Source organism: Mus pahari, chromosome 16, assembly GCF_900095145.1.
Source record: "Mus pahari chromosome 16, PAHARI_EIJ_v1.1, whole genome shotgun sequence".
NCBI classification, from domain to species: domain Eukaryota; kingdom Metazoa; phylum Chordata; class Mammalia; order Rodentia; family Muridae; genus Mus; species Mus pahari.
In genome coordinates this window covers 39266811-39292711 of record NC_034605.1, presented here as the reverse complement: position 1 = coordinate 39292711, position 25901 = coordinate 39266811, and the positions used below count along the sequence as shown (strand labels likewise).

Here is a 25901-nt window from a genome sequence, read left to right as displayed (position 1 = left end):
CTAAGAAGACAGTTAAGATTGAGTATCAGTGATTACCATCATCATAAGGAAGGGTTCAGGGGCTTGGGAAGTAGCCGAGACTATAATGTGCTTCTCATGCAAGTCTGAGTAACTGAGTTCAATCTAGGCCTAGAGCTCACCAAGTAAGCTAGGCTGGCTGCACACTGAGCCCCAGAGATCCTTCCTACTCATCGTCACCAGCACTGACATTTCAAATACATGCAATTATATCTAGCTTTTGTAGAAAGCTAGTGTGACAGGTCCTGGGGATTGAACTTGCAGGTGTCACAAGCAGGTTCCTACACAGGGATGCTCTTAGGGGAACCCTGTCACCTAGTTATGGCTGGATTTTTGGGTTTACTTTTTGGGTTATTTATTTATATATTTATTTATTTTTAACTTTTATTGATTCTTTGTGAATCTGACATCATGTACCCCAATTACATTCATCTTGTCCCTTAGTATCCATTCTCTGCCCTTGTAAGGTTCCCTCCAAAAGAAAATTTGATAGGAAAAAAATAATGTGGAAGAAGCTGTAGTATGTCACTGCATGTCAGACAGAATACCCTTTTGTGTACATAGCTTTATTTGCAAATGTTCACTGCAATAAGTAATTGGTCTGTTTCCAGGACACTGGCTTCTGCTCCACTATCAATGCTGGAACCTCACTGGGACTCTTCTCAGAAAGCCTGTTGTTCTGTGTCATTGAGATCCTATAGTTTGGGATCTGCATTACTAGCCCTTTTACCTGCTCCAGCAGTTCATAGATGAGATAGATGTCCTGGTGGACTAGCTTAAAGCACTTGATCTGGGCTTGGATGGTAGCTGAATTATTCAGGCTACCAACTCTCCTATGTATACACCACCAAGGCTAGTTCTCCAGCACTCCCCAGGCTAGCTCCTCTGATGCTGCTGCCAGCAAGAGGAGGGGCCAGCTCTCCCACTCTCATGCCCTTGGGGCCAGAGAAGGTTCACCTGCACCTTCCACATCAGGGCTAGCTCTACTGTGCTGCCCTGGTGAGGTGCAGGGCCCACTTTCAACTGAGTACTAGAGCTGGTGAGGGTTGGGGCAGCTCTCATGACCTTCTAGGCCAGCCTTCCTGCCTTCTGCAGGTAGTAAAGGGAGAGGCAGGAAGAGCATCTCTCCCTCACTGATGCAAGCCCATAGCAGGCGAGTGGTAGAACCAGCTCATCTGTGCCCCTGCTACCAACATCAGCTCTACTGTGCTGCCCAGGCAAGGTGCAGAGCTGCTCTCCTAAACACTGCAGCTGCTGAGGGGCAGGGCCAGCTCTCCTGCCTAGAGTAGGCTGCTAAGGCAAAGGGGAGTCATTTTGCTGTTCTAGTGGCTCAGTTCTTCTGCAAAGACTGGAGGATATCCAGCACTGTATATCCATCTACCTTCCATTATTTTGTTTAGAACACTTTGGCATATTCTAGCATCTTAAAATGAATACTAAATTCATTAGTTTGTATACATCATATAAAAACAAATGACACAGAGAATACTTAAATGTAAATCAAGCTTGTTTATAAATTTTCTGACTTCTATACTTTTTCTATTTTGTCTAAATAATTTGCATGTCTCTGACATCATCATTTAGCATCTCTGATCATGATCATGAATTTGTCAAACTCGACCTTTAAGTCACCAATGTTGCTTTATATATCAATGTTATGACAGTGGGCAGATGAAAGTTCATAATACAGAAGGCTTCTTAGGTTATCTATTTTGGGCTTATGCACATTTATCTTTATTTTTAAATTCTACTTCTAATGTTAATACTGGTACATCTGACACCTTGCTGAAGCATTCACTAGACAATCCTTCCAGTCCTTCACGCCACCCTCTGCTGTGCTGTGGTTTCAGGTTCTTGGAATACTCAACCTGACGTGCATTTCTGTACCTGCTATGCGTAGCCAACACGAGGGTGTGGATACTCATACATGAGAACTGATGCTAATGTCATAATTTGGGCTCATTTTCTTTTCATCCTGATGTCTTTCAACTTAAATATTTTTATACATTACTCCTTTTTCTGTATTATTCTTTTCTTCCTCCATTCATCCTGAAGGTATGGATGAAATCCCCAAGTTTACTTCAACACAGAGTAAGCTACTCAGTGTTTCTTTCTGGCCTTTCCCTGAACCAGAGCTTCAGCAGACTGCCCTGCTAACTACTCCCAGGAAACGGTTGCAGAGGTTACTTTCATTACACTTTTTCAAAGAGCAAGGGGGCGTTTATTCAGTAACTGCTCAATGAGACACAGTTGTTCTTTACTCATTTCTGTTATTATCAATATTTCTCTCTCTGCATTTTCTTCTTGAGACAGGGCCTCACTATGTAGCCTAGGCTAGCCTCAAACCTGAACTCCCATGCCTCTGCCTCCCAAGTTCCGGGACTACATGCACCATACTCAGCATCAGTGTTTCTTTTACTCTATGATTCTCATAAACTGTCTTGCACATGTAATAATGAATACAAACATTAGTAAATAGCAAAAAATAAAACAACCGTTTTAAGTACATATGTACACACATCTAAAAGAAAAAATTTTAAAGTCTTATTCGTGGAAAAGTAAACAAAAACAAGAAATAACAGTTTCTTTGTTATTAAAAGTAGAGGCGATTTAGAATCAAAACTTCAACAGAAGGCAGGAATTCAGAAGCGACCCTTCTGCGGTGTTCACGACTGCTGTGTCAGGGTTACCTTGAGTCCTACACAGAAGGCCCTGACAAGCACAGACATCAGCAGAACACAGTAGGTGAAGCCTGGATTTAGGAAACCTGTCTCCCAGCTGAGTTCTACCTCTGACTGGCTGTGCACTCCTGAGAGAGCAGATAGGCCTTTCCAGAGTCTCTGTACTGAAGTGAGATAACCTATTTCATACGTTTTTATTAAGAAGAATAAATGAGGTATTGAAATGGAAGCACCTTGCAACATGAAAGGAAGGCAGGTGCATACATCTGTAGGTGCATAACTTATGAAACAGTGAAGTAGAAAGCTGTCACAGTATCAGACTGGATGAGCTACACACGGTGCCTGGAAAGCCGAAGTGCATTACAAGAATATGAACAAATGAAGGATCACTTCCATGTGCACTTTTTATTGCTAACTTCCTATTGTAGCCTCAATTTCTCTCATTAAAATGTCACTGATTCTCTCAGCCTTTGCTGTGTCTCCTCCACCGTGACATGCAGGCTCACACATTAGTGTGTCCTTCATGGCTGGAAGCCCTGTGCATGCCATGCCCTGGACATACAGCATCGCTGCTACCACTGCTCCTCTCACAGGTGATCAGAAGTGGCATTCTATAACGTTGTCATATTCCAGACGCTGACTGGTCTCTTTCAGTTTTGTTCAGTTCCCCATTTCTATAACCTTTCTAACATCTACTTTCAAACATAAGGAGCAAGTACTAGGAAGGTGCCACTGTACTCCCCAGATGCAGCTCTGAACTAGTTTTGAGAAAGGCTGACCTATGTAGCAATGTCAAAGATGTAAAGGATAACATTATTCTCAAGCAGATAGAAGGAAAAGCAGAGGGTACAACCCATCAGTTGTTTCCTGCTAAATCACTTATTTACTAGAATAAACAGTATTTATCTTAGTCTAAGGAACCTATGCTTTTATTTTCACATTAAGGGACCACTGTGCTGTGTTTGCAGTTTGGGGTTTTGTAACCATAGTAACTCTTCTTTCCATTGAACAATGTTTGGAAGGAGTTACTACATATAAGAGATACTTGAACTTATGAAAATTCTTCCTATCTCTTACAATAAAAGATGGAAACAGTCTCTAACATATCAGAAAGAAGGTAAAATATTGCTACAATTTTAATTATTTCTTTCTTTCTTTTTTCATTTTAAGACAGGGTCTCACTACACAGCCCAGGGTAGCCCTGAACTTGCAGCCTCATTCCTGCCTCTGCCTCCCAAGTGCTGCCATGCTCAGTATGGCTATTTTTTAGTAAGTGGACTCAAGCTTTGTGGACCTTTCATACTTTGAAGAAAAAAGTACATCTGTAGCCAGTACACTAGGATAGCATCTAATAGATGTATGAAGTTGAAAACTTCCTAGGACAGTCTAAACATCAGACTTCCACTCAAAACATCAATATGCACCAAACCCAGTTAACACTAATAAGTAAGACACCTCCTGCCTCAATGCCAGACAAGAGGGAAAAAACTTAGGACAAGAGCAGAGCTGATGGTCCAACCCAGTGCACTGCGAGTCACCCTCAGCCCAGGAGCTCACCACTCTGCAGCTGCAGGAGACCAGCACTGCGTTCCACCAACACAAACGGGATATCCAGAGAACATATTTCAGAATACTGCCTTCACTCAGCCGAGATCAAGCTGAAATCGAACCACTATCCATCTACAAGTAGTAAACCAGTGCAAGCAGGCTGCGGTACTGAGAAAAGGGCACAAGAAAGACAATGAAAAAAGAAAACCTTGTTTTAAAGTCTACAGTTTGCAGTATTGTGAAACTATAAGTCACTCACATACATTCTGGCCAGGGATGCCAATGCACACACAGACATCATGAAAAAACAGACAAATAACTAAAGGAAATGAAGACCAAGGACGACAATACTCCTTGTTTCAAAAGCATCAGTCTTTGGTTACAGCAACACAAATGTCCTTCAACAACATGGCACATCTAAAGACTCACCTCATGCTTGGAGAAGAGCCGGACACCCTCCAGCTGGTGGAAAACCGGGTAGTGCTGGCAATCAATCTGGTCACGACGATACACGTCACCTACCACGAGGAAGGCATTAAGTCCCGCATGCAGCAAGTCCCACTGATGCGCTGATGTGTGCGCTCTCAGCATGTGTGCCCGATTCAAGTAATAGTTGTCCCCCTTTTTCCTGCTGGGGTGGTCAGCTGGGATTAGCAGGCTATCAAAGTTCTGCCAGGTGGTGACCACTGGAGGAAGCTGGTCATAGACGGAGAACAGAGGTGTCCTGGATCGCACCATATACTGCTGGTAGAAGTGTTCCTTTACCCGCTCCTTAATCAGCCATAGAGGGTGGAACTTCTGGTTGTGCAGGTTCCTGCCCACCTTGGAAAGGACCTTCTGGGTGAGGTTAGTGTGGTCATCCTGAGGGTAGGATTTACCAAGCAGCTCCAGCACACTGCCTGGAGCACCCTGGACAGCAGACTGTGATGCCGCTGGCCTTGAGCCCCAAGCCCGATGTTGATGGCATCTGCAAGCATGACTGACCTTCCTCACCAGGTAGATGTGCTCCTGGGCAGCTCTGACGAGAGCCAAGCAGACCATTATCGAAGCTTCTCACAAACTCTGGAAAGAGCACACAAGGAAAGCACCAGTCAACTTTCATTCTGTAGACAAGTTTATCTTTGTGTTTTCTCAACAGGCTCATGACTTCCTTAGTGACATATATTTCTCTGTCATTACCTCCACAGCACATAATGACCAACTGAGAAAACCTACTATCAAAGCTGCTGTAATATGAATGTTCTCTCCAGAATTCATGTTGAAATTTCACTGTCATCTAACAGTACTAAAAAGGTGCAAAGCAACAGGGCTGTGCATCTTCAATATAAGACTGAGTTAATTAGGGTGGGAGTGGGTTCCTTGTATAAGGATAAGCGCAAACCCTGCTCTCTTGATTTTGCCAAATCCACAAGATGGTTTGACCTTGCACTAGTGCCTTAATTTTTGACCTCCAAACTCCAAATTACTCAATCTGTAGAGTTAGGTTAAAGAAACAACAACAACAACAAAAACCCACAACTGGAGCATGTGGTGCACACCTTTAAACCCTGCACTCAGGAGCCGAAGCAGGAGGATTTCTTTGAGTTTGAGGCCAGCAAGGTTTAGCATTGCAAGCTCCAGGTAGGTCAAAGCTATATAGTAAGACCCTGTCTCAAATTTTAATAACCTAATTAATTAAAGAATTAAATAACCTTAATTAGTTAAAAATAAAACACAACTAAGAGATATCTTAATATATAAACTAGCTTCTACCACGCCATATGGATTGAAGTCTTCATAGTAACTGAAAAAATATATATATTCGGTGTAAAAGGACCACCAAAAGTCATTCAGTCCAAAGCTTACACTCTATATATATTAGGACATGCAAGCCAGTATAGTAAAATATTCTGAGCAGATGACGGTGGTATTTTGAATCATAATGACCCCTGTGAGCTCCTATGTTTAAAAGCTTAGTCATAGGGAAGTGGAACTGTTTGAAAGGATTAGAAGGGTTAGGAGGGGTGGCCTTGCTAGAGGAAGTGTATCACTAAGAGTGGGCTTTGAGGTTTCAAAAAGCCTACACGAGGCCCAGTGCTTCTCTCCTTCACAGTCCATGGATGGAGATGCAGCTCTCAGCTGCTGCTCCAGGACCTACCTGCCATCATGTTCCCTGCCTTGATGATAATAAATTAACCTAAAAAACTGCAGATATTTGCCCAGAAACTTAGAATACCCAAGATACATTATGCAAAACACAAGAAAACCAAGAAGGATGACCATCGTATGGCTACTTCATTCCTCCTTAGAATAAGGAACAAAATACCCATGAAAGAATATAGGTACAGAGACAAAATTTAGAGCTAAGATGAAAGGATGGACTATCCAGAGACTACCCCATCCGGGAATCCATCCCATCATCAGCCACCAAACCTAGATACTAATGCACATGCCAGCAAGATACTGCTGAAGGAACCCTGATGTAACAGCCTCTAGTGAGGCTATGCCAGTGTCAGGCAAACACTGAAGTGGATGCTCATAGCCAGCTACTGGAAAGGTAAATAAAGAAAATAATAATAAAAAAAAAACTGTAAGCAAGTCCCGATTAAATGCTTTCTTTTATAAGCGTTGCCTTGAACATAGTGTCTCTCCATAGCACTAGAACAGTGACTAAGACATTGACTGACCCCGGTGACCTGACTCACATGTAAAACACTGTTCTATTATTCCATGCTACTACAGTCTCCTTCTTATGACTCCAATGCTCACTAGAAAAATAATCTTAGTCTTTCATCTTCAGTCAACAGGGTTCTATTAGGACACTGTTAGAATTAAGTAATAAGTTGATAGATGACCCTACAGTACCCGAACCACAGAAAACTCTTAACAAATGGCAGCTACGACTGCTAATAGTTAACTTACCCAAGTACACTGGACATCAACTTACTGAATCACCTCATCCAACAAAGACCAAGACAGCAAGGTCAACAGGATGCCAAGCCTCAGGATGCCATGCCTCTTCCAGTCTGAGCTGAGAAGGTCTTACAACTTGAAGCTTCTATCAGGGACATAAGCACACCTGGGGAGTTTCCATTTTTAGAGGGGTGAGGCAGGGGGATTACCATGAGTTCAAGGAAAGGGCTTCCTGGCCTACCCAGACACACTGTCACAAAACCACAGGAGGCAGAAGAACATAAAACTTGACTTTTTTTTTTTTCAGTTCTCTGTTCAACTTTTATTAGCAGTAGACAAAGAAACCGAGAAAAAAATCATGCTACAGTTATTGTATTTCTATAGAACTATGAGTTGCTAACTTCAAAATACTCTTTTCATTTAAAGAATGAAAAGAAATATATAAATTTGAAATATATAAAACAAATACTGACTTTATGAAATAAATAGAGAAATTCAGGGATGAGGAATTCCAAAAATTTCCATTCTTATTCAGTCATACATTTTTAGCCCTATGCAGCTATGATGGTTATCTTAAAATGGCAGCTTCTTTTTTTTTGTTTTTTGTTTTTTGGGTTTTTTTATTAGATATTTTCTTTATTTACATTTCAAATGCTATCCCGAAAGTTCCCTATACCCTCCCCTAGCCCCTGCTCCCCTACCCACCCACTCCCACTTCTTGACTCTGGCCTTCCCCTGTGCTGGGTCATATAAAGTTTACAAGACTAAGGGGCCTCTCTTCACAATGATGGCCGATTAGGCTATCTTCTGCTACATATGCAGCTAGAGACACAAACTCAGGGGGTACTGGTTAGTTCATATTGTTGTTCCACTTACAGGGTTGCATCCCCCTTCAGTTCCTTGGGTACTTTCTCTAGCTCCTCCATTGGGGGCCCTGTGTTCCATCCAATAGCTGACTGTGAGCATCCACATCTGTGTTTGCCAGGCACTGGCACAGCCTCACAAGAGGCCGCTATATCAGGGTCTCTTCAGCAGAATCTTGCTGGCGTGTGCAATAGTATCTGGGTTTGGTGGCTGATAATGGGATGGATCCCCGGATGGGATAGTCTCTGGATAGTCCATCCTTTCATCTTAGCTCTAAATTCTGTCTCTAAAACTTGACTTTTATAGCCATGAATTTCATCTCAATTTTGAAGATATTTTTTTTAAGGATGTTGACCACAATAATAATACTAGAAACTTTCTTTATTCTCTCAAATCTAGCATAGTGACAAAACTATAAAATACTAATTAGTGTAAAGTTTATCAGAGATTTACTATTTAGATTTTACTTCTTCTTAATTTTGTGTGTGCACATACACGTGAGCATGAATACAGGCACAAAGGGTAGAGAGACGAGTGTGTCAGATCTTCTAAAGTTGGGAGATATAGTTGTGAACTACCCAGTGTGTGTGCTAGGAATTGAACTTGGGTTCTCACTAAGAATAGTGCATGCCCTTAACAGCTGAGCCTTCCTCTAGCTCTAATGTTAACTGTATAATGGTTTCTACAGTCCTCTCTCTGCTCCCCTCATTCTTTTGGAAAATCTAAGCACTTGATGCACTCTTGTGGAAAACCAAAACACTTACCAGAACAATGGTTCCTCTGAACTACAATTGCCTTGCTGAAAAGGGTCAATCCGGAATAATCATAACTCCCAAGATCAGCACTGTGCAAAAGCCATCAGGCATATACTATAACCACAGATGTAGTATATACTCTATATGATGAAAATATAAAATTTGACTGCTTCAAAATGCATAGATTTTACTCTACTAGTTTCCATTTTTACTCAAAAAAGATCATGTCATGAGAGTATGTTTTGCATCCTGCTGACAAGGATGAATAACAAAAAATCTCAAGGCAGGCAGTTTCCTCTATTACCTGTGAGAGAGTTATTGGCATGAGCTTTTTAGAAAGCAACTCAGCACTATCATGAAACTTAATGCTGTTCACATGCTGTGGCACAGCAATGGAAACTATCAAAAGGAAAACCCAAATGAAAGCAAGAGTTAAAATATGCAACTATTTAATGATACTTATATTAGAAAAAAGTAAAAAATAAGATGACTACCCCAAATGAGTGATTAAGCAAATCATAGAATAACCACACAATATAACATTTTGTCATTAAATATAATTTTGGAAAGAATCGTAGAGATGCAACAATATACCAATGATAATTAGGACATATAATTGTATGCATAAAATCTTACCTATACAAACACATGTTTACACATGCACTCTATACACAAGCCACAGAAAGAACTATGTGAAAATTTTAATGGCAGTGATCACTGGCTCTTTAGTCTATTTAATAATTCTATTAAAATTTTCTAAATACAGTTCTATTATACTTAAAGTTTAATTTGAAAACATGGAACTATTAAAAATAAACCTTTGAAACTGTCCTGTTGTATGCTAAACAATGTATGGTCTGTGTTAAACAAAAGTGTTGGTGCAAATGCAACCTTGGCAAGATTGCTGTACATGAGGTCCACCTCCCACATTTTTACCTTACAAGAACAAAAGCAGGACAACTGAAGGGAAACTTTGTAACTGTCTAATTTTCTCTGTCCAGCCATAAAATCAGTTATCATAAACATGATGGCAGTTACTCAGTGCCCCTTCCTGAGAAGTAAATTTTAGAAAACTGGTCCAAGTGTAAACACATTTTTCAATTATACTCATGAAAGAGATCTTTAATATGTGTGAAACCTCAATTGCTATGTGGCATGTTAGTACAGAAGAAAACATGTCTTACTTCTAAGGAAAAGATTCATGAAATCTTGGGTGAACCTAAGGCAGTACCACTTGCCAAGAGCTCAGGGCTGCTGGGATGGTGGGGAAGAGGGCCACAACCAGAATCCTGCAGCAGCATCAGTGCCAGCACAAACCAAAGCACTATGAAGGATGAGTCCTTTGAGAAAGCCTGGGGATGCTAGGAATCTGTAGAGAGCATAGCATTTCAGTTTGCTTTTGAATCTGTGCTGACCTGTTCTTCAGGGGGTTCAGGATCCCTTGCCCACAGACTATCTTTTTTTGGGGGGGTGGGGGGTATTTTCTTTATTTATATTTCAAATGTTTCCCCCTTTCCAGGTCTCCCCTTCAGAAACCCCCTATCCCATCCCCCTTCCCCAGCCAACTAGATTCTTACAAAGGTGTTTTACTGTTGAGAAATCAAATACCAAGTCAACACTTTTCACAGTAAGCAGGAATGCTGGCTAAATGAAGAGCTGCCTAAGATCTCCTTTCTCTTTCCCTGGCCTAGTTCAGCTCACTGAGGGCCTACAGAGCACCACTGAAATAATATGCAAATATGTCCTTCAGCAGCCTATCACTTCCTATGTAAATAATGAAGCTTAAATAAACCACATACTCCTGTCAGTAATGTGGGTTTTCTGTAGCATTCCCTGTCAACTTTACTAAGGTGGCATACCAAGGACTTACAGAGAAGGCTTTGTCATAGAGAACATCCACAGACTTTTAAAGCATACACTACCTCTTATAAACTCCAGTCAACTCCTGGGTACTCCTTACTCACCTCCCCCATTGTCAGTGCACCCTGTGTTCTAAGTTGTCATGAGTAATAGACCTCTCACTGGACACTTTCAATTCTTTAGCCCCCAACCCTATGAATGCAGCCAGCACCCTTACCTATGCTACATCACCTTTCTTGTTTTCACAATTCTAGGTAACTAGTCACCATACAGACTCTACTGTTCACCACTCTCATGCAGCCTGCTGTACTGAAGGCATCTCACAGCCAGTTTGGAACTCTGTTCTCTGTGCTGCTGATGGCAGAGCTTCCCCTTCTCACTGCTTCTGGTTTGCCAACTCCTACATTTTAATAGTGCAATTAAATTCAAAGTGAGAGAGACACACAGAGAGAGATAGAAACAGAGAGATAGAGAGACAGAGAGAGAGCAGAAATTACAGAGAGAAAGAGAGCAGAAATTGCTATGGCCCCTCCTACACTAAAATTCGTAAGTCAAATCAGTTTAAATTTTGTACCCAAGTAAGTTTTAGAATCTATTTATAATGGGAAACAATTTTTTATGAGAAATTTTGAATAAGAAGTCTTGGGCTTAGGTTTCCATGATCTTCTAAGTCCACTACTTGCTGTCAGCCAGTCCCCAATGAGCACCTTCTCTCTGCTTTAGTCTTTTAATTCCCCCTAACATAAGGACCTCTGGGCACATGTGACAACATTACTTTTCTACTAGGAAACCTGTCACAGTCCCAACACTAAGTCTAGACTTCCTATGGCCCAGTCCCAAGGTACTTTTCTTGTCTCTTCTTGGAATCGTTACTACAACATGCACCTATTTTACTACTCAACACCTATGAAAGAGAATGATTCCAGAAGATTATCCTTCCATTGACAGGTTTTTATTAATTCTGATATTTCAATATGTTAAGAGTGGTATTATAATTTTAATTAATAACAAAACAAGAAGATCGTAGTTTCATCTCATCTGACCTGAGCCAGCTAGTTCTTTGGCAACTTGACACAAGCTACAGTCACTTAGAAAGTCAACTGGGAAAGCAGCCCCACTAAAATGATCTAGGGCAAGCCTCTGGGCAATTCGCTTGATTAAGGATTGTTGGAAGACCTAGCCTATTAGGGTAGTGAGATCGCTGCAGAGCTTGTCCTAGGTCCTATAAGGAAGCAGGCTGAGCAACTCATGATGAGCAAACCAGTAACCATTGTCACTGTATGGCTTCTACATCAGTTCATGCCCTAACCTCCCTCAGTGACAGAGTATGAGATGTAAGATAAAATAAACACTTTCCTACCCAAGATGCTTTGGTCATGGTGTATATCACAGCACTAGAAACATTAACTAAGATATAGATTATCAATGGCATTAATAAAAGAACTGTAACTCATTATGACTGTAGAAATGAAACAGATTGATAGGATATGCTAGATTTAGCAGCAGTTCTAGAATTCATACTATTTTTAAAGAACAAAACAAGATCGGGCAACAAAAATGCCTACTTTTCCTGAACCAAAGACCTGGAAGAAGTTAAAAACACAGCTGAAACTATAACAAATGCCAAAAAAAAGTAAAATGGGGGCCGGAGCAATAGCTCAGAGGTTACAAGTAGTCTGTTCTTTCTGAGGAGTCAGATTTGATCTCCAGCACCTACCTGCTCAGAACCTTCCCTAACTCCAGCTCCAGGTTAGTCAAGACCCTCTTCCAGCATGGGAGGGCGCTGCATTCACATGGTGCACAGATATGCATGCCTGCAAAGTACCCGTACATAAAATAATACACTTAGGCCGGGCGTGGTGGCGCACGCCTTTAATCCCAGCACTCAGGAGGCAGAGGCAGGCGGATTTCTGAGTTCGAGGCTAGCCTGGTCTACAAAGCCAGGGCTACACAGGGAAACCCTGTCTCGGAAAAAAAAAAAAAAAAAACACTAATACACTTAAAAAATTTTAAATTAAATATTAAAATTCACAAGCCGAGGCCAGAACTTCTTTCTGAGAAGAGGGAAAGACCAGTCACCATGAAGTCAGTCACAGGAAACAAAGCCACACAATATCCAGATCTCAATCCTGGAGAACATCTTACAGGTTACAGGAACAGCAGCTTTGTGCAAAACATCAAGATCACCAAAAGGTCAGCTTTGATGTGCATCAAAACAGAATTTGCTGCATCTAAACATTTTGAAACTAAGTGAGAACCAAAAATGTATCTGCTATGTGCTTCGTTAAAACCAATGAAAACAGTATGCATATTTAAAATGAAAAAAGTCACACTTTTGCATCAAATGATCCAGTCAGTAATTACCTGTGAACAGGGATTTTGCTTCACTGAAAAGTAACCACTTTAGAGCAGAAATCCCTAATTTTATTATTTCTATGAGATGGTAATGCATACAAAGTACCTGCACCAGGGAAGGGATGACCAACTCTCACTTCACAATGCTCACACAACTGTTTCCATGAGCTCGATATGAAACAATCCACTCAACAGGATCACTCACATGACATACAGTCAACAGACAGCATACCTTGAAGCATCCTCCTGCAATGCCACCTATGCTTAGCAGGATGTATTAAAACATATGAAGTAGTATGGACAACACCCCTCACCCCTTTCCTTGTGTTGTCTATTTACACAAGTGTAGTGAGAATTCTGGAATTTTTGATTCTTTTAAAAACAGAAAAATTCTAAGAATGTTTCCACTTAATCCCAGGTGTGAAGACAGGCCTGCTCAGCAGCTGACTGTGCTCTAACAGGGCTTTGCCAACTGCAGATAGTTTCTACAATTGTGTGACATTTGGAATTCTGGGAACTTTTCAGAGGATATATAAATGCTAGAGGGGTGGTTGCAGTTTGCTAGCAGTCGGGCTCAAAGAAGAAATGAAAGGATAGAAATTAGGTTCTGGAATCTCTGTCTCTCTGTGTCCCTTCTATCCGTCTTTCTTTTCTATCTAGTGATAGGGGGTGAAGCCAGGGGAATAAAAGGTGAAAAAAGAAGAACACACACAGTAGCTAAGTCTGGCTACAGACAGATATATTTTTCACAGACTCTGGTGCACTGGAGTCCTAGAAATGGTTGCACCTCTGATTAACAGTGACCATGCTTCTATACTAGCATCAAGTGAATGAAGTCTTCTGTAACCATACATCACCATGCGTTTGCCTGATTGATTCCAAACCATATGTGAGACAATGGATAAGCTTGCAAGTCAAGCAACTACAGGTCCCACACATATGAGTCTCTAGCTGGTAAACACCAGCTGCCCCTTACCATGCATCAATGCTCTTGGCTTGCCTATATAAGTGTAAATAATTTTTAGCTCAAATGGTGATTTATTTACCTATCATTGGCCTTGAGGCATATTTAAGGCATGGTTTATAACCATCAGCAAGTAACTGACACTGGGCACTGCTGCCTGAGGCACATGGCTTCCACTGGTTGGCAAAGGCCCATTACAATATTAATGAGAATGCTATTTGTCAAGATAATTATGCATGATCCTGACAGCTACAGAAAGCAGACAGCCACGTGAAAGATGCACAGGGCCCAGGGCATATGGATCAGAGGCCTGAGAAATCTCTTGGTACTTCTGTCTTTTGTAATAGTGGCCTTTTGTGTAGATAATGTCTTATTAAAATATTAAGTCTGAGGGAGGAAAAGCAATAGGAGAGCAAGTATTAACACAACTATTATCTGTGTGTATAACCCTTCTTCCCATTCAGAAGGACCTTTTCATCGGTGTGAATCAGTTGAGAAGTGACTACTAAATCAATCTTTGATAATAAATACAATGGTTTTCATAATGAGAATTCTGAAAGTGTTTTTCAAGCTGGGAATATCTTTATTTATTCAAAAATAAAAGAGCACCCATGAGAAAAGTATCATGAGATGGAAACAAAAACATGGGGGGCAATTCACGGTGAAAGGTTCTCTCTTTTTCTTCCCCATTAAACACAAGTTCCAGGAGGAATCAGTCTGGATGTCTTAAGCCAAAAGGTTAAAATATGCAATTAAATGAATGCATGAGAGACTGACTGCAGACCAAAGAGCCGACAAATGAATCTGAATGCCAGTTAATAAGTGACATCACCGTACTTGGAATTGATGTGACTCCCAATCACTCTTTCACTATTTTTAACTTCTCAAAGTGTCATGTAAAATTAAGTTCATGTTATCAGTATTTATTAGTGTGAAGGTTTTCCTAAATATGCCAGGGGAAAAGCTTGCAGTACACAAGGTACACCACACACACACACACACACACACACACACACACACACACACCAATATGTACAAAGAGCAAAACAAAAATAAACCATACCTCATGTCCCTCACTATCTCAAAGAAACCCAAGTGAAATAGCAAACTGCCAGTTAAGTTCAACAAGTATCAACTTCTTTTTTATCTTATCTTTAAAAAATTAACTATTATTCTGTACAGTCCACATTTGCGGAGAAATGGTGCAGTTAATATCAACAAACCTCCGCATTTTAAAAAGGTTTATATTAATTTTACTAATGTATAGGTACATAACAGTGTTAAATGTTTAAATGTTAACTAATCAGAGAAGATTTTCACCCAGAAATAATTTAGCAAGCAGAATGGAAATGGCAAATAAAATTAAAAAACGTTTTCAAGTCAGCTCATTAATTGCATATTTTTAAAAACTGATTTAAGGAATTATAAATAATACTGCTACATAGAAAAATAACCTCTGGGTTAAATTTACTTTCCTAAGTAATCTAAATAAGCTGATTTTTATCTAAGATTCTCCAAATAAGTTCACTGCATATAAAATCCTGGATGCTGGGTCTGGGAGAGTAGAGACTAAGTTACAGCGCACAGGCACAGCTAGTACGGAGGCCCAGGATCAGTAAGCAGAGGCTAACATCCGCCAGTGTACCTCCCAATGCAGAACAGCAACATCAGCCTCAAAGCCTTCAGGATTCACTTGTTACTCCTTAAACTGGAAAACACCACAATTATATACATAAGCTAAATGACCCAAAGCCCCGCCTACTGACAGAACAGTGCTGCAGTGAAGGGTCCTGATTCGTCCATGCAGCTGCCTACCCTACATGCCCACTGCCTGGCCTCACCAACCAACACCAGCCTATTCTATTCAATATGTTCTCTGTACAATTTCTTCACAAATTGAAGCAATCTTCCCATTAATACGATTCAAACTGCCACTAATGTCTTATCTACATTAAAAAATGTCTTAACTAGCATGATGTCTGTTCCTGTAATCCTAGAACTCAATGCCCAAGGTCAGAAAATGTGAGTTGTAGGCCAGCCTGAGTTGCACGGCAAGAATGTGTCAATAAGAACAATAACAAACTAGTACTGATGAGAAGGAGAAAGAGGAAGAGGAGGAGGTCACAGTCATCATCTCACCTTCCACATCAGGGACCTGAGCAGTCTCCTCCCTGTAGGTATTTAGTGTTCCTACCCAGGTCATACATGGCTCAAAAACAAAACAAAACAAAACAAAAAGCAAAAACCAAGACACTGTATCAGTTAAAACCCTAGTCTGTCTTTAGATCTTAAGCTACCTGAAGACAGGGAAAATACTTTGTCATTCAATGTAGTGTTTTTCTAAATCAAAAGGAGTAACTCTGTTATGAACATCTAAAGTAATAGATTTCCAAATGAAGGTTTAGTGAAGAACCCAGAGCATCCATTCACTTCACATGACATTTGCATGGCCCCATCTATTATTCATAGCAGATCTTAAAAGACAGTAATGAGAAAGCCCACTGCAATCAGTGTAGGAAGCAAATGCAAGCATAGAGTCACATCACTTCTATGCTATAATAATCCAAAGAGCACTATAAGCCTGAAGACAGCCGAAAGACCACAGAAGAGTGGAAATCCACCCTCACTCATCTGCATACAGCCTCACTCTTCCTAAAATGATAGTACATTGCTCTACAACCTCACCAGCTTCTGTGTAGACAACTAATACATGAAGGTGTTTAAATTACCAATATAGAAAAGCTATTCACTCATGGTAGTTAATGTAATCCTCCAAAGCCACTGTGATTACAGACTTATAAGGACGCAATGCACATAGAGAAAATACACAGTTGATTTCCTGAAAGCTTCCAGTCTTTCTTGTATTATTACACAAAACCAATACAAATCTGTTCTATATGTTTCTATTTGAATGTACTTTACATGGTAATAGTTTACATTAACATTGGTTTCATGGCCAACACCTAAATGAAGCTTCTAACATCTGTAATTTCTCAGTTGTATCCCTTAGGACTTCTAAAAGGAACTTCAGCAAAATGGATGAAGGTCATTTTTAAAGTGAAAACAAAAATGATGAGTATGCAAAATATGATACCAGACAGACCTTGGGAAGGGCCCTTGATCCAGGATGAAAGCTGACAAATGCAGTGCACTCACTGCCTGTCTCAGCCACTGCAGCAGTGTGCATGTGAGCCTACCTTCAAGCCCTGCTCTGCATGGGTGTCAGTGAGTGTCTCAAGTCCTTATGTTAGGTACAAATAGATTCTGTGAAGTGAGAAAATACAGAAGCATAGCAGGATGCAGACTAATTATATACTAACACACTATTTACATACAGTAGAAGCCTCCCAGGAAGGGAAGCAGGTATTTTACTCTATGGCTTTTTATTCTTTGAGTTTGGAGGGGTGAGAGGGTCTGCTCACATGAATGAAGTTTATGATGACATGTACATGGATAAGAAGGCAGTATTAAATACATTTTTAAAATCTATACAAATAAATTTTAGCTTTGGGTTTAAATAGTAAAAAGGAAGAAAAAGGAAAGTGAAACAAAAAATTGAAAGAACCATTATTCTTCCTAAACAAAAGCAACTTAAGCAGACTCTCCAGTGAGGAAATGACCAAAAAATAAATGACTTAAAAGAAAAAATATACACACACCTTAAGTTCTCAGTTCCCACCAAAAGGGAAGGCCACAGAGAATCTGATATGCTAAGAAACTGCTTTCAAAGAACCACATCAGAAAAATAGCTTTACACAACAACTATGCCCCTCCAGAAAATTTAAATGTAATATTTTGTACAACACTTAAAAATGATTGTCTGGAACAACAGTTTTATGTGTGTTCCAAAGAGCAGAAACAAAAGCAGTAGCTGTAATCAGTTTCACCAGGCACTGAGTGGGTAGGCAACCATTACTTTAAAAACCTTCCACAGATGCTAATGCCAGTTAAAAGTTTAGGTCTCATGAAAACAGAAATATATCAAAACACTATACTATTGGAAACTATAAGCTTTTTCCTATGGACAATGGCTGATTGTTAAAGACCTGTGGCTATTTTGTGCAAACACATGAAAGTCAAAGACCAGACAAATTGTCCTGTTTTCTTCATGTAACATAAGACAGAAAACTCATTTTTTTGTGGAGAAAAAAATTAGGATAAAACATTCCTCTAGAAAATACTGGTAATGAGTTGCTGACTATAAAGGGGCCAGAGGACAGGTTTTTTTGTTTTGTTTTGTTTTGTTTTGTTTGTTTTTTAACCTCATAAGAAAACCACAGTCTATTCATGAAAATTAGACTATACAATATGCAGTATAACATACCACAAGGCACATGGCATAGGCCCGGAAGAAGCCACTTTACAATAAGTAAGGTCGTCTGTCCGTTGCTCCTATGACAATGTCTTCAGATCTCTCAAGAGCCACATCTTGCTATAGATACCACAGCAGCCAACTGGGCTATTTGCAGGTGAGATCAGAAAGCTGAGACCTTAGCCAGGAGCTGAGATCCACTCAAACCCCCATTTTTCCTGTGAGGCTCCAGCCCAGAAGAGAGAATTCCTTCTGCACCAGCATGTCCTCAGACCCTCGGCTTAGATAATTATGGGGGTTTCCAAATGTCTCTCCTCCTCAAAGTTAGCTGTGCACCACAAAACTCAATCTGAAGAGCATTAAGCCTGTAGGTATGTGCTGTGTGTCAACAACCTCCTGACACTCTACAGAGACAGGGCATTCAAGGACCACCAGGAGACAATCCCTGAGGTCATCAGGAGAATCCCCAGCATTGCCAATTCTTTCCTCTACATGAAGAAAACTCTGGAGCAAAGTCAGGGGGACAATGTCACTGCAGTCAGGAAACCACCAATGCAACCAGAATCATCCATAACAATTACAATCAGCTGGAGGTCTAATCTGCTGTCCTCACATCTCTAGGAGAGTGATATACTTTTAGCCTGGATTGACAAGAATCATCAGGAAACTTCTGCAGCTTAACACTAAATGAATCTGTCATATACAAATAGGAGCTCCAGTTAAACAGTTGTCTGCAGTTAAGAGGAAGTTAGCAAGTCACTCTAAAAATTCCCTTCATGAGAAGAAAGATGGCTCTATAGATGGAGAGGGGACTGTAGATGGCAAAGCATGTATAACATCACATTAACTGAAGAATGCAGAAATGTACCATGCAGCTCTTTCAGCCCATTCTGTATGCATGTAAACTGTCAATAAAATGTTGACAGGATAAACAGTAGGTGCTCACAATTGTACCAAAAGTACCATGCACATGGATTTCAAATCCTAAAATACTGTGACAGTGTCTCAGGCAGTAAAAAAATGACAGAAAAATGGGACTGAGACCCTGATAAAACACAGGAGATATATTTGAGGAACTGCCATTTCATAAAAAATAGTTATAGGCTCCAGTGATGAAACTAATGTGAATGCATACATAGGAAAATTATTGCTGGAGATAATTACACATGTACCATGAGCCTTAGTAAGGAATGAAAGACTCCTGTCTTTCACAGGAACATGTGAATAACACACATAGAGGTAGAAGAAACCTTTTACTATGTAGCCTAGGCTAGCCTTAACTCTGAATAATCCTCCTTTCTTGGCCTCAAGGTGCTAGATTATAGGCATAAACTACTAAGTGTAGCCAATACTACACATCATGTTTTTGACTTCAGAGATGGGAAAGATGGACGCAGATGACTGCTCTTCCAGGAATCTGAATGAGGGTGCCTGCGTGCTGATGGCTCTGCTGGTCTACAGTCCATTGTTTCACACCACTAAGCCATACAGCCACCCACAGAACCCCAGGGTGTCTTTTAATGAGATTCCTCCAGTTATTTCTGTGACAAAGCATTTGAGGGGGAAAAAAGAGGGGGAAAAGGGGGGGTGTATTTCCTATGACAAAATGCTTCGAACCAGACAGTCCATTTTCCTTTTTAATTGCCTATGAACGATTATGGGCTTTTTTTTCTACTTTGAAGTTTATTTGAATTATTCAGACTCTCTAGTGTAACCTAGTATAAGCTGTAGAGATAATTAATATAATGTAAAAACTGCAGAATAAAGAGAACAAAGAAAAGAAACATTCTTAAAGCTCAAGCCTCTTTCCTATGCCAGTGCACAGCAGTTAACTGCCTGCTGCTCTCAAGCACACAGTTCAAACTCTGAGCTGAAATTCTCCCTCTTTATACCACATTGCCCTGGTCTGCATGAAAAGGAAATGGGCCTTCCTGTATGTGTCTGTGACAGCAGGGAAGGCCCCACTTCAAGGAGCTCTAGATTTAGTTATCTTTATTTGTGATCAAGACACTTCCCATAATTTAATTTACCTGAGACTGAGGTAACATCCAGTCAAATACACTCCAAAGAGCAATATGTGAGTCCAGTTGTGTTGCAATAACAAAATACCTGTGCTTAACAAGTTACTTGATTCACAATCCTAGAGGCTTCATAGATCAGAATCTGATGACAGTCTTCTCATTGGGAAAGTCCAGGGGTAACACAGGTGTCACGCAACAGGAAACAGGAGGCAGGAGTACATGTCTCTTCTGAACACACTTCTTGTAAAGCCACTGGGACTCAATAACTGGATTCCACCCTGAGGAGCTTGTCTCTTCCCAATCACTTCTAAACACCAGAGAATGAAGTACCATCTTCCTACTACATTACAATGGAGACTCAAACTGCATCTAAACCCAACCAGCCAATGAGCGAGCCTCACAGTCTACCCAATCCTAGCACTCCTTGATATTTCTCATTATAAAAAGAGTTGCCTGCCATAAGATTACTGACCTTGTAGCACAGCACAGAATGAATATCACAATAGGCAGCTGTTTTTTTTTCACCATCTCCACCAGCACAAGATCTGGTAGAACTGATGAGCACTAAATAACTATACATAACATATAACGCATTATATCATAATAAATGAGTAATACCATAATTGATGGCATTGACTGAGTCACTAACCATGCAATTCATATATATCAACTCATTTAGCCATTATCCTAATTCAACACCACTATTATCTCACAGAAGCTAGACAAAGTAACTCATACTTGTAATCACACACTCAGGAAGCTAAGGAAGGAAACTGCCGTAAGGGCAAGGCTAGCTTGGATAATAGAGAGCAAGACCCTCTTTGCAGGGAGGGGAGGATGAGATGCAGAAGTTACATAGCAAGGTTGGTCTGCCAAGAATCCAAAGTCCTGATCCAATGATGAAACTCAAGCATACTATTTTGGATCAAGGATAAATTATAGTACCCAGGCCAAGTCTGTTCACCCTCCATTCTATGCTTCTGGCTGACTAACAGAGCTTATCATTTGGAATAATGGGCCCTTTAATAAGGGAGTGATTTAGTTCTAGCCCTATCCCCTGGATCATATTCTCAACAGCCTTCCCTGCAGCAGACTAGTATACTCAAGTATACTCAAGTTAAGAGTGGGAGCCCAGATGTAAGAATATGCAGCTAGCAGCAACCCAACCACGCATAAGAAAATGGAATTTGAAATCTACCACAGGGCCAAACACTGCTGCAGAAGTCGAGGTGCCAGCCCACTGCAATGGCTACTTCCTGCACACACCTACCTGCAGTGGTATTTCCAATTCATACTTTAGACTTATATAAACATAGACCTGCAGCCTACCTGCTTTGAATTGTCACATCAAACACAGTGACTTCTGTGACATGAGGTGAGCTGAAATAGATGCATCAATTTGGATGACCACATAACTTGAAACAAGCAGAGCATGGAAAGACACAGCAAATAACCACAGCACATTCCCATCTGAGCAAGAATAGTTACAACCACTGAGGTAAACAAGGGCCTTCCAGTTTTTTGAGGATTTGAACTAATACCTTTTTATTCCCTAAAGGAACTATGGGAATAATTTCACTGTTAGAATTTTTAATGTATAAAATTTATGGAACTTAGCTAATCACAGAGACAGGAATGGCCTTTCTCTGACAGGTCACTCCCGAAGAGGTCTGTGTGACACTATCTTAGGAGGGCTTGCCTTTCCAACCGCCAGCGTCCCTGCCACACTTGAACCATCTACCTCCCTAGGCAATCACAGGTCCATGATCTATACACTTTGAAAGAAGGTTTATATAGCTCTATTTTTTCATCGCCTTCCAATTTCCCTACACAGGCCATTATAGCATATAACAGCTACTCTATGGCAAGTTTCTCTCAATGTTTCCAGCTAGAACAAAGTCAACATTAATAGTTCCAGAATCTCATCTGTACTGGGTTGGGGAGAAAAGAGATAAATACAATCAGCTTGTTCAGACAACACTGAAAAGACTCATACTCGGTTTCAGTACAAACATGTGAAAAGATTAAAATGAGCAGTCCACCAAAAGGCTATCACAATTCTCAACATACATACATTGAGCACAAGTGTATCCAACTCCATTTTAAAAATCTACTGGGCATAAAACTCCCACTACACTGATAGTGGGTGTCTTCAATATCCAATTCTCACCAATAAATAAGTCATCTGGAAAAATCTAAAAAGACAAAACACTGGGGTTACATGACATTAAATATCAAATAGACCTAGCAGGCCCCTACAGAACATTTCACCACTAAAGAATGTGCATTTGTATCAACAGCTGATTTTCTACAAAACTGACCATATTTTAGGATACAAAGCAATTCTCAACAAATATAGGAAAACTGAACTAATATCCTGAATTCTAATTATCCAAGCACAGTAATAAAGCTGGATATCAACAGCAAAAAGAACTAAAAAAGGATATGAACTCATGGAAATCGAGCAACATGCAACTAAATGATAAATGGGTCCACGAAGACATCAAGAGGATTTTTTAAAAATCCTAAAATTCAATGAAAATGAAACCAAAACACATCAGAATCCATGGGACACAATGAAGGTGTAGTACTGAGAGGACAGTTAATAGGACTAAGTACCTACAACAAATATTTGAGAGATCAAAAATTAATTAATTAAAGACAAAACTGAATGGCTTGGAAAAACAAAACAGTAGATGGGAAGAGAGAATCAAAAATCAGGACTGAAAAATTAATAAAATAGAAACAAAAAGATATAAAGGATTAGTTCTTTATAAAGATTCACAACATTAACAAACTTTAGCCAAAATAACTAAGACACAGAGAGACCAAATTAATGACAGATAAAAGGGACACAGCACACTAGACATTGAAGAGATTCAGAAAATCTTAGACCTACTCTAAAATTTTATAATACACTAAACTGAAAAATCTAAAAGAAGATTAAATTCTAGATGCAAATGACCAAATAAAGTTAAACCTAGATAAATAAGTACTTTAAACAGACCCAATAGAAGTAGCAATCTCTCTCTCTCTCTCTCTCTCTCTCTCTCTCTCTCTCTCTCTCTCTCTCTCTCTGTCTTCAAGACAGGGTTGCTGTGTAGCCCTCGTAGCTTTCCTGGAACTCAATCTGTAGACTAAGCTGGCCTTAAGATTCACCTACCTCTCCCTCTCTCGTGCTGGAATTAAAGGTATGCACCACCACTACAGCTAGAAGCAGTACTTTGAAAAATCCCCACAGCCAGATGGCTTCAGTAAACAATTCTACCATATCTTCAAAGAACTAATACCAATACTCCTCCAACTGTTCCATAAAATAGATGGTGCCAAGAGGGAATTTTCATCCCTCCTGGCTAGCTTTCATGCTGTTGGAAGGTGCTATGTGTACTGCATGGAAAGAAGAGGATCAACAGTTTTGCCCAGCAGTGAACTCAGTGAGCTTCAACAATCAATGTCCAGCCCTGCAAGATACACCCAGTGGAGCAACAGTAGCACACATGTTGTGATAGTAACCAACCACGTTCTTCTTACACTGAAGGCTCATACCATGAGAGAGAACTCTTGTATTATGCTATTAAATTGGCCAAAAATTCATGGCTGGCTAGGTCATAGGTCCTCCCAGAGAATCTATACTCTTATTCTCCTAAACAGACATAGTAATAAATTTCTAAGTTCTTTTCTTTATACCCAAAGAACAATTCATCTCTCAACCCTCATCAAAGAAGCACTTTTGTTTGTTTGTTTGTTTGTTTGTTTCACCATAGACAGTAATTAATACAGAACCACAAGTGGTCAAGATGCAGAGAATAAGAGATGGTAAAAAGCTCCACTCTGGGTACACAGAGAAACCCTGTCTCCAAATACCAAAAAACAAAAAAAAAAGCTCCATTCTAAATGAGATAACCATGTCACAATCTGAGCAAGGACTGTTAGAGCCACTGAAATGAACAAGGACCGCTTCCACGTGTTTGAGTATTTGAACTAATAAATAACTTTTTATTCCCTAAAAAAAACTAGAGGAGTAATTTCACTTAGAATTTTTAACATTAAAAATGTATGGTAATGACCTAATCACAGAGACATGAGTATCTCCACCATGTCACATCTCCACCCCTTTCATAAAAGTGCAAACAGAAAGACTGTATGAGCAAAAGGTAGTGGAAGGCTTGTAGCAAAACAATATTCTCTGGACATAACAGGGCACTGCACACATGAACTCACAGTGGCTATGACTGCATCTACAAGATCAAGCAGCCAAAATGACAGCAGGAATAGGAGTGGGACTCATAAAGTCTCAGCCACAGCTAGGGAGCTAGCCATTGGCAACAAATGGATGCTGGGATGGGAAAATCAGTTTTCACTTGAAGCTACCCATGTGGTTATTTGAAAGAAGAGAGAGACAGAGGAAGAGGGAGAGGGAGGAACCGTGCAGAACATGTTTATCAGTATAGGAAATTTCTAGTTCAGACTTTAACATATTTTCTGTATAGAATCATATCATCTGCAAATAATGATACCTGGCTTGTTCTGTTCCTATATGTATCCCCTTTATCTTACTTCTCTAGCTGAGACTTCAGGCAATATGTTAAACAGGAGTATAGGTTAATCACACATTAGTAGATAGCCCCACACCCAGAAATAAATGGACAGTATAAACGGAAGTTGAGAAACTACTAAACCAATATTTTTAAAGAGGATATCAAGTCAGGGCGGGGGGGGGGGGAAGGACGGGGAAACCAGCGAGAAGTTAAAGAAACAGGTTGGGGCTAAATATGATCAAAATAAATTGTATGAAATTCACAAAAAAAAATTTTTCAAGAAAAAGGTGAGACAGAAAAGTGGTAGGGAGCAAGCATATCAGAGGAACTGGGAGAGGAGAATGGGTTACATTAAAACATACTACAGAAATGTAAGAGATATTCAAACAATTCAAAAAACAAAAGATCCTCTGACCAGACATGCATGTTATATAAACCTGTAATAACACTTGGAAGATGCAGAGAGGAGGATCAGGAGTTCAAGGTCATGCCTAATGAGTTTGAAGTCATGAAGTCTACATAAGACCCTATAGTAAATAAAAAAGATAAAAGATAAGTTTTTTCATCTTAAAACAGGAGAATAAGATGCAGCAAAGATCTTCTTTAGTTTAGAACGCAAGGCACTGTAGCATTCTTCGTTGTACAGCAGATTTGATGCAGGCAACACTTACAAACAGGCAAAGTTCACCCTCAAACTACGTCTATAGGCTAAACAGGGCCACACATGCCTTAGTTAAAGAAGAAACGCGTCCTCCCACATCATCCCAATGAAGCACAACCATCAAGGACTCCCCATGGCAGGCAATGTTAACTTGCACAGTGACTTCAATGTGACACATTTACGTTAGTTGGTTTAAAAAACTAGTAGAATTATAAAAATGTGATGATACTAACGAGAACTGAACCTGAGACAAAAGTGTGTGTGATTGCTGGCACCAATAGTCAAGTGAACAAAGGGTCTAAGCTGATCACCTCAGCGTGGTAAGGGAGTTGAAAGAGAAGGGTGCACATATCCCCAGCATGAAAGAGAAGGGTGCACATATCCCAGCATGAAAGAGAAGGGTGCACATATCCCAGCATGAAAGAGAAGGGT

General features: G+C 40.1%; 1 protein-coding gene and 1 pseudogene across 4 annotated transcripts in view; one reads left to right on the top strand and one right to left on the bottom strand.

Moving 5' to 3' along the window:
• The window catches only part of Fars2 (phenylalanyl-tRNA synthetase 2, mitochondrial), a 412552-nt gene that overhangs the window by 326299 nt on the left and 60352 nt on the right, over positions 1-25901 (bottom strand). For all 4 annotated transcript variants that reach the window (XM_029547418.1, XM_029547417.1, XM_029547419.1 and 1 more), the window contains one exon: positions 4677-5309. In XM_029547418.1, the coding sequence (XP_029403278.1) occupies positions 4677-5288 (612 nt within the window). In that variant the 5' untranslated portion in view covers positions 5289-5309. The remainder of the gene's footprint in view (positions 1-4676; positions 5310-25901) is intronic.
• LOC115065609 lies at positions 12699-18930 on the top strand (annotated as a pseudogene).